A 9,462-nucleotide genomic window follows, 5' to 3' on the forward strand; every position below is an offset into this window, starting at 1 on the left:
ATCTCATAATAGAGATTCACCTTATCAACCATAGTTCTTAAAGTGCTATGCAGTAGTAAGCAAGACTTTCTCTCTTTGTTAGAGATGAAGAAACCAAAAAGCTGCAATGATGTACAACAGTGTCCATAGTTAAAAAATAAAAGAGTTAGTCCCACAAATCCCAGGGTGAGTTTTACTTAATTGAAGGCTACAAGATTTAGCTTTGGTAGTTTTATACTTCTTTCAGTTAAGAAGAAAGAATCACCCTTAGCCTTTACCAACTACATGTTTGATTATGTGGTGTAAGCAAACTTAAAACTCACAGCATTTCCACCTGGATACCACGTAAGTTTTCAGGATCTACATGAAAGTAATGACGTACTGGGTTTTAGATTTCACCGAGTAGTAATTTTGGAAATTACATGTTCTCTTCCCCTCGTGTCCTGTGCAAAGTTTGTGCTTATGCCCCTATGAAGTTAAAAAGCACGCTCCCTTTATTTTTGATGGTTGTAAATTTGGACCATCTCTTCCATTATTTTAATACTGGAACTGTGTACAAAGAGCCTGAGAGCTTCTGCTCCTGTTCAGAGTAACATTCACTTACTCCTACATGTGCTGCATGTCTTTCCTTGTTCCCTTAGCAAGAATCTTTCCTCTCTTCCAAATTGCTTTCTCAAATTTGTTACTTATGAGATCAGAGTATCTTTTCTGAAATCACAGGGCAGAAATGGTCCTCAGGAGACACATCCAGTTTCTCTAATGCATCAGCTACACCTGTGTCATTCCTGACAATTGAATGCCTAATATCCAATATGTTCCTGAAACTGTCATAAAGGAGACTTTACAACCTTCTCAGTCAATGTTCAGTTATACAAATTGGACATGGAAAATGATTCATGTCAGAACTGTCATCAGAAATTTTCTCTAATGTCAAGTTATGCATTTAAGCATATTCTCAGTGGACTGGGAAACATGTTCCTTTCTTCAAAGCACTCATAAGTGTCTTTAAAGTCTCAATTCACTTTTATTCTCTCCTAAACTAAAAATTCTTTCACTCTTCCTTTGAAGGCATATGATCAAAACATCACTTTAGTTGTTCTTCTCTGGACTCCAATACCAGATGCAAATTCAATTAACTGAGACAGCACAAGAAACACAGCTTAAGTCTCATCAAGGAGCTGTGGCTCCTCAGCCTGGAGAAGAGAAGGCTCCAAGCGGATCTTAGAGTGGCTTTCCAGTACTTGAGGGGGCCTACAGGTGAGCTGGGGAGGGACTTTTTATAAGGGCAGATTACAACAGGATGAGGGGAAAAGGCTTTAAACTGGAAGTGGGTAGTTTTAGAGCAGATATTAGGAAGAGATTCTTTACTGTGAGACTGCTGAGACACTGGAACAGTTTCCCAGTGAGGAAATTCTATCCGTTTATCAAATTGAAGAAAGGAAACACATGTACTTCTCAAGCACAAAATCTGGTATGTTGAGACATCAAATTCTTCTGCATGCACCTAAGCATAATGCTCTCTTAATTTACTATATGTTCATATAAAGAAACTATATTTAGCAATCAGTATGAAAAATGAGTAACATAGCAGAAAGGAGACCATACTCAGATCACAGTAAGTATGCAGTGACTGAACTAAAATGGCAATGCACTAGAAGGTTTGAAAAATACATACACTCACTATCTGACTGTTTTCTTAACTTTAAGATACATCATTTTTTGTCCAGTTCATAATGCTGATACTAAGATGACTCAGCATACATTGAATGCTGTGGTTCAATGGGATTGTTTGTTGAAACCCCTGTCCATTTCTTTCATAATTTCCATCCTGGTCTTCAAACTATTCTTCAGTTTGTAACTGTGTTACTTCTCACTGTAGGTACAACAGCAACAGCTAATACTTTTTGCTGTTACTGAAGTTAATTTTGCAATTATGTTTGTGCAAATGACTGGATTTAGCAAATGAGGTATGCTTTGTGATTCGAGTTGTCATTAATAGAGAAAGCAGGAAAAAAAATCGCATTGTTCAGATCCCAAGATGATAATTCTCTGTCACTGGAAGTTAACGAAAATTTCCATAATTCACTTGCAGCTTGTGGTCCATGGCATGACGTGAGATGGAGCAATTCCACTTCTATTCACTAGAGGGGAGTGGCTCACATAAACAATAGTATTTCAACGGGAAGGAAAAAAAGAATAAGAAAAAAAACCACACACACAAGGAAAGAACTTGTACTCTGTTTGAATGAAAGAAAAACACAAATAATCAAGTATAACTACAGAACTTTCATATTCTTCATAGTCCTCTCAAAGTCTGTAATATTTTTAAAAGCACATTTGCTACTCCAAAGTGTGGAATTAGCAAAGAGTGAACTGCTATGAAATAAAAAGTGACTTTCTGTCTCAGTTAATCATTGCAGGAACTAAAAGTCTCTTTGCAGGAACTGGGGAAGTTCACTGCAATTTAAACAATATGAACATTCCAGTAACAGTTTAAAACATAGATGTTACTGTAGAAAAATTCACAACTGCTTCATTACCAACAGAAAAATTCATAGCTTGAATATAATGGTATCTCCAAAACAAAAATACGCATAATCTGACACTGCAGTAAGAATAAAAGATGTTTCCCATCAACTTTTTGGGGGACAAAGTGAAAGCTTTATTGAGTATATTTAACAAGAGGTTCCTGATGCTAGCACAGTTACCATATTTAGGGTACTGATCTACCTAAACAAAGAAAATCTGTTTGTAATTACAGAAAAACATTCCACATCGTTCACCAGTTAGATCCTCAATCAGGCCATCTGTTTTACATGTATATTAGCTGTATGTATAACCTTTACATCGTTTTCCCATTGCATTTTAATCTTCCCAGTTAGCTAAACACAAAATACCGGCAGCTGATCTACAGTGAGGAGTCAATGCAGAATTACCTGTGGATCCATAAAAACAGCAGCAGCAAGGTGTCATAGCAGTTGCCATAACAGCACCAAGGAGTTGCATGTCACCATGCTAATTTTAACACAAGTAAGCAAATTTGTGTGTTCTTTTTCTTGGTTTTCTGCATTAAGGCTTCTGCTGCCAGGGCTGGCAGCAGTGCTGGGGGAAGGAGAAGTTCTTGTGCAGCCTCCTCTTCTGGCAGTGGTTGGGGACACCCAGCAAGGCAGGGCCTGGCCAACCTTTGGAAGAGCCAGCAGAACCAAGGCTCCATGCAGGCAGGCACGGGGAGGGAAAAAGAGGTGAGCTGAAGCCACCCCTCCTCCTCCTCACCAACAGGATGCAGTCAGACAGAGGCTGGCTACTGCCTGGTTAACACTGGGTTTCTCCAGTTTCAGTGGCTTGGTACTTCTGGATTAAAGAGGTTGCTGGAAAAGTTACCAGCAAAAACTGCCAAATGGGCTGTCTCTGGCTGCTGGGACTGGAATAAGCCACCAGCCGCAGCCAAGAGTCCAGACACAAGACCTGTCGGCCTGCCTATGAATAATCACTGCACACTGGGCTCTTTTCTTCTCTGCAGTTTCCCTACAGTAGCTGAATTAGAAAGGTCTTGGCCTAATGCTTTCTGCATTTGAAGATAAAAACACTCCCGTATCTTATATGTATCTCCCGATACATATTCCGTATCCCGTAAGATACATAAGAAGTGCCCAGTTCCCATGTTTAAGATCTTACCTGCGTGGCCTCCTGGTTCCTGCAGCTTGTGCCAAACAGAAGCAGAAGAAAATGTACTCTGACCTGATCACCTACACAAAAGGCATTCAGCTCTGAGGGCTGGTGCCTGCCCTGCACCCAGTGCTGTAGTCCCTGCCCCATGTCTCTGCTCAGTGCTGTGCCTTAGCACAGTACATGCAGGTGATTTGTAAGACACACTAGTCCATAAATTCCGATAAAGACTGCATTCCTAAAGTTGAGTTTGCAAGAAAATACAAGTATGCATTTTTGGAAAGAAGAGTATTGGCTGCTGTCTAAGTCTAGGAAGCACTAATCAGTATGACATGCCAGAAATAGCATTAAAAATGCTTTCACCAACTCTGTGTGCATACCATGAGCCAGCATTATTCGTGTGGAGGAGTCATTCTGCCTTTACTGTGAATGTTTAAATGTGACACTTCTCACTTCTATTGCTTTCACTTTTGTCCTCATAAAGCTGTAGAAACTTCACACTCACAAAAAGCAGGACAGTGGCAGCTTTAGCAATTTTAGCATTATTATAATTGTTGTTTCATCTTGCACAGAGAAGAGAAAAACAATCTGTGGCCTCTGAGACCTAAAGACACCGTGGAGAGGATCCAAACACAACCCTTCCCAATATTCAGGGAAAGAAAATCATGAATTCCTATGTCCAAGGTAACTGTCAGTGCTGTAGCTTTATTCCTCCCAGAGCAAAGTGAAAAACAAACATCTTCAAGAGGATGAAAACACATTTGTACTCTGAGTAGAGAGTTCTTATATCTATCTTTTCTATCCTGCAGGTATTCTGAGTTAGCTTGGCTACAGAACTGAATTCATCAAATCCAAAGTCGTTCATAACTCACAACAAAGGTGTAACACTGATGATAAAAAATAACTCCTAAAAAAATTCTATTTTCTCCTTGTACTTTAAGTGGAAATAACAACAGGTACCTCTCAAGTTTCGTAACAATTCCATTTGGACTTCATGGGAAAACTTTCATTCTAAGACAGAGACTATAAATCTACTTTATCCAGTTAAAATAAATAAACAAATAAATAAATAAATAAGGATAGAAATTCTTAATCAAGATAATTTTCTCAAATTATCCCTGAGTAATGTCATTTCCAGTACTTGATGGACAAAATCTTTAACTTTGTCCAGCTTTTGTTCACAACTTACTAAGTATTCTGCAGCACCCAAAAACCACTATATTCACATGTGTGAACGGATGGGCATATTGTCATGCTGCGAGATAAGGCTACAGCATTACTGTTCACAATTCTCTCCACTCTAATACACCACATCATTAATATCATTAGTGCTATTTTCTACTACTGTAATTTGCAAATTTAAAAGTGGAAATCCAACTTCATTTTAAAGCTATATCGTAGATTGTTGGCTTTATAGTAAGAACACAAACGGTATGAAGTTAAGCAGAATCAGCATACTCTTCTATGTATCTTGTACCCAACGTTGCTATTTTGCTTGTTTCACTACATCTTAACTAAGCAGGAACGTGAAATTAGGGAAGGTGTTCAGAGGTTTAATGTTTTTTGAGTTTTTTATTGCCAAATGTAATTTCACATTACCAAAATACTAAGAAAAAAAACACCAAGGCCTGTGCTATTCACAAACATAAGACGGTTCACAGCAATTACTTGAAATAAAACCAAAATATTTTTCCTGGTATTTTGTAGTGAAATGAAGAGGAAAAAAGATATCTAACAGTGATCTAGCTTATAAGTAGAAGACATGGATTCAGAAATTAGCATAGTTTCATTCAAGAAAAAGGAAATATTTTACTGTGCCCACTGGCATTACCATACTACTTCACAGAGCACCAAATGTACACTGTATGCTGATATGATAATAAGCTCTAAAAGCACAGAAAGCTACTTATACTTTAGACAATAAAACTGCAATGTCAAGCAGAAAATAAATACATATAGAGAAAATATACAGTAAATTAAGAAAATAGTCTTTGCTTTCCACGCTCAAACTCATGCTTAAGTATATTTACTGTTATTAATCTACTTTTGATAGAAGCACGCGTCTGTCTGTATTTGCAGATATGGACTGTTTTCATCTAAGAGGACGTAAAAAGTAAAAATAGTAAAATATTCTGACTAAGAGCAGGATTTGCCAAAGCTGCTACAAAACTGTGGTTTATGTTTTATAAATACTCCCTGCACTTTGCAAGATAAAACAGAATCACTTCACAGCCAAGTGAGAACACAACAAGGCTGGCAGCCAAATCCTCTGGTCCTCAGTGACCTCACTATATAACAAGCCAGAACTCAAGCAAGGAAGATGACATGAGGCAAAACAGAGATGTCCTAAAACAGTGCTACAGGCACCAGCTTAAGAAAATTCATCTACCTTAACATGTACAGAAACTGCTTCTAAAAATTTCCTTTGCTGACTCTGAATGTCATGTCTGTGTAACTGCTGAGCAGTTGAGAGCTCCCATGGAATGCACATGGATGGCTGCTCTGCACCTCTGAATAAAAGAATTATACCTATGTGCTGATTGTTGTGTTCTTTGTGTCATTTTAAATCCGGAACTCCTAAAAACAAGTTTAGAAAATAAAATAAGGTTATAAATCAAAGAAGTCTAATCCAGTCAAATCTCCAGTACTAATCAGAAGAGTTTTTCAAATGCAGACATAGAAGAGACCTTGTCCCACTGACATGTAATATATATTTAACCCTTTATTACTGTGCAGGCAACAAGTTTTCGTGTTTAAGATCTTTGTAACACTTCCAACCTGTAAGCTAACTGAATTTTTTTCTTTCAGAATACTCTTCTACTGAAGAAGGACAATAAATCAACAACTTTGCAACAAGTTCTCATCCCCCCTGTGGCGCAAGTGGTAGAAGTGCCGCTCTGCTACACAGAGGCTCGAATCCCGGGGGCTGGACTCGATGATCTCTAAGGTCCCTTCCAACCCGCACGAAACTATGAAACTATGAAATTCTCATTTTGCAAAAATTTCAGTAGAAAATATTCCCAGTGTCTGGTCCAAAACCATAACAAAGTGCCTTATTGGAAGAAATAGCTTCAGCGTTACTGAAATAAAGTACTTCAAATGCATGGAGAAGAAATTCTAGACAAACACTTCTGCTTTTTGAAAGCATATGTTTCAGAATTAGATTTATTTTTTTGTGTATGACAGACATTTGTCTCTCTGTGAATGCTACAGACATGACTGCCTTTCAGTGGTAAATGAGGAGATCACTGAACACAGCCCTGCATGCAGCTCATACACCCTGTTTTAAATATGAAGTGCATGTATGGTGCTTATCTTGGGCTCAGATAAACTCCTGTACAAACAGCTTGGGAACAGATAAACAATCTCACACATTCCTGTTTGGATCAGCAGCAAGTACATTGCCAAAGAAGTGCTTTCTGTTCTTCTTGTTCTCAGAGAGAGAAAGTTCATCTAACTGACACAATAAAACTTCTGGGAGGGAAGTGTGAGGACAACTCTACTGTACTACTCAGACTCTTGGACATTCATTGTCATACTAATTGTTCATAATCCACCCAAACAATGTCAGTGTCAGTGAGAGCAGTTATGGCAGCGAGAATTCTTCATCTAGGCAAAGTTGTACAGAATTGGGCCTTAATATTTGAAGGCTTTTTCTGCCTCTATTCAGTCACCCCTCCAAATGTTGAAGAATCTAAGTACAATCTTCTGATTAGTGAGGAAAGGATTCTTTCACACAAACAATTCTGCTTATGACTCCTAGCTTCAGTATGGCTTTTCAGCATACAATGTGAGATTAGAAAAATAAAATACTTCACTTGTGCCTCAGAAACTCTGCTGACAGCCTGCAAAAGCTTTTATAAATACAGCATGTTTTGCCCCTATTCATTTCTGCACAGGCAAAACATAAACAGGCATTTAAACAAGTCCAACACACGAATTAAAAATAGCCTCCCCCGACAATTTTTAACATAATTTCTATGAAAAAATGAAAACCCAGTTGGCTTCATTTCAAACATCTGAGTGGAGAAAATATTTTTGGGAGCCTTATCACTGCAACTTACTTCTTGCAGTGCTGCAATACCAGAACTGTGCCAAGGTAAGTATCTAAAAATTGTTTGTTAAACATTTCCAACTGCCTGGTGCTCAGTATTTTTAATAAATTATAGAAGCCTCTAAAATAGTAACTGCAATGGTAACAAAATCTATGGCCAAATAGTGCTTTATCACTTAGAATTCACTATACCAATATTAATTTTCACAAATCCCTATGAAGTAACATAGAAGTTGTTGCAGAAATTGAATTGCACAGAGTACAGCTGAGACACATTTCTTCATTTTGGGCATATAAATAAATGGGAGAATGTGTTCTCAGATCTAAGCACAAAATAGAAGGGACAGTTAACCAGTTAATTATCCCAAGCACAGTGAAGTAAATTAGTTACAGCACCACGTTGAGACCTGGAAGGTACACACTACTTCCTCCTGCTGACTTTGGTTCATTCATTAAAAATGATTGGTAGCATCCCCTGAAAATATGCTAAATGCTGGTACTTGTTTCTAAAAGCATCATCTTCACAAATGTTATTATTACAGCTCCATTTGAATCACTTTTGATTCTCAGTCCTCCTCACTATCCAGATGACACAGGATTTTGCTGTTCATCCCCATGTCCACGCAGCTCCCAGAGGAGCCAGGCTGGACCACAGCTCTCAGGGCACAGTGTCTCAGTGCAGGGGTCAGGACATAAGTGCTGTTCTCCCTGCTGTCAGGCCTAGCACTTTGGAAAGCTGCAGAGAGTTGAAGTGACACTACTAGAAACACAGAGGAACCACTTTGGGGTGCTCCAGAGGTAGAAATCCAGTCACATTGCATCTTTTACCCAAATTATATATAACTTGAAGATTTCTGTCACACTATGAACTTGAAATAAAGAAACTACTGCCAGCCAAGCTCTGCTTCACCTGAGCAATCCCATGGCCATCGGACATAGGCACGTTGTGTTATTGCTGCCCTGTTCCCCAGCAATCCCCTTGCTGTGGGCACACAGCAAACACACCAATATTAGCCAACAAGACATACCTGTACAGTGCTCCTCCGTTGGATTTAGTGTGCTGTGCATGGTCTGTGCCTTCAGGCCTGTGGCTGGGGGCACAGCCTGGGGGTCTCTGTCTTCGGTGAGATCACGTTTAATCTTCCCAAAGCACTGGGATCCATCTGCAGCATCACAGCCTGCACAGAGCTGCACATTTGTGTAAGAAACATTCCTGACGCAAGCCGAAATTTCTTGGTTTCTCATTTTGACGGCCTCAAAATCCCCTTTATAAATACACGTGTAATCACATATATGTGTTTACATATCTATAAGCCTCAACTGTGACTTTGAATTTGGCCTCAGTAACTCCTCCCTATGCGATGCTGCCCCAAGCACCAAGCAGCCGAGGCCGCTCACAGCCGCCCTCCGGGAGGCACCGGGCGGGCAGTGCGGGCGGCTGGTGCGGCACTGACAGCTCGAGGCAGCTCGTAGAGGGGGTGGGCCTTTGGGAGGGGTCATGTAATGCACGGTTATTAACATAATCGGGCCGGAGGGCGGGGAGGAGGACGGAGTCTGCGGCGCGTGGCTCGTTCAGGCGTGGCCCGGAGGGGATGGGGTCGGGGCTCGCAGCTTGCTAGGCAGCACGCCTAGTGCTACACTGCCTATAATCTAAGGTAGGAATTTACTTACAGTTTATCAGAACTGTGCTTCTAGGCTTGATTCTCAGCACAGCCCTATCCGATGTTTCACAGAAGAATATGCAAAATTCCCACAAGTCCGAA

General features: G+C 39.7%; 1 protein-coding gene across 3 annotated transcripts in view; it reads right to left on the bottom strand.

Annotated features, from left to right (window-relative positions):
- Nucleotides 1–9,171, bottom strand: part of RANBP3L (RAN binding protein 3 like) — a 33,892-nt gene extending 24,721 nt beyond the window's left edge. For all 3 annotated transcript variants that reach the window (XM_015848520.1, XM_015848519.1, XM_015848518.1), the window contains exon 1: nucleotides 8,728–9,171. In XM_015848520.1, the coding sequence (XP_015704006.1) occupies nucleotides 8,728–8,944 (217 nt within the window). In that variant the 5' untranslated portion in view covers nucleotides 8,945–9,171. The remainder of the gene's footprint in view (nucleotides 1–8,727) is intronic.
- Between the last annotated feature and the right edge of the window lie 291 nt (nucleotides 9,172–9,462).

The sequence above is a fragment of the Coturnix japonica genome, chromosome Z (genome assembly GCF_001577835.2).
Source record: "Coturnix japonica isolate 7356 chromosome Z, Coturnix japonica 2.1, whole genome shotgun sequence".
Classification (NCBI taxonomy): domain Eukaryota; kingdom Metazoa; phylum Chordata; class Aves; order Galliformes; family Phasianidae; genus Coturnix; species Coturnix japonica.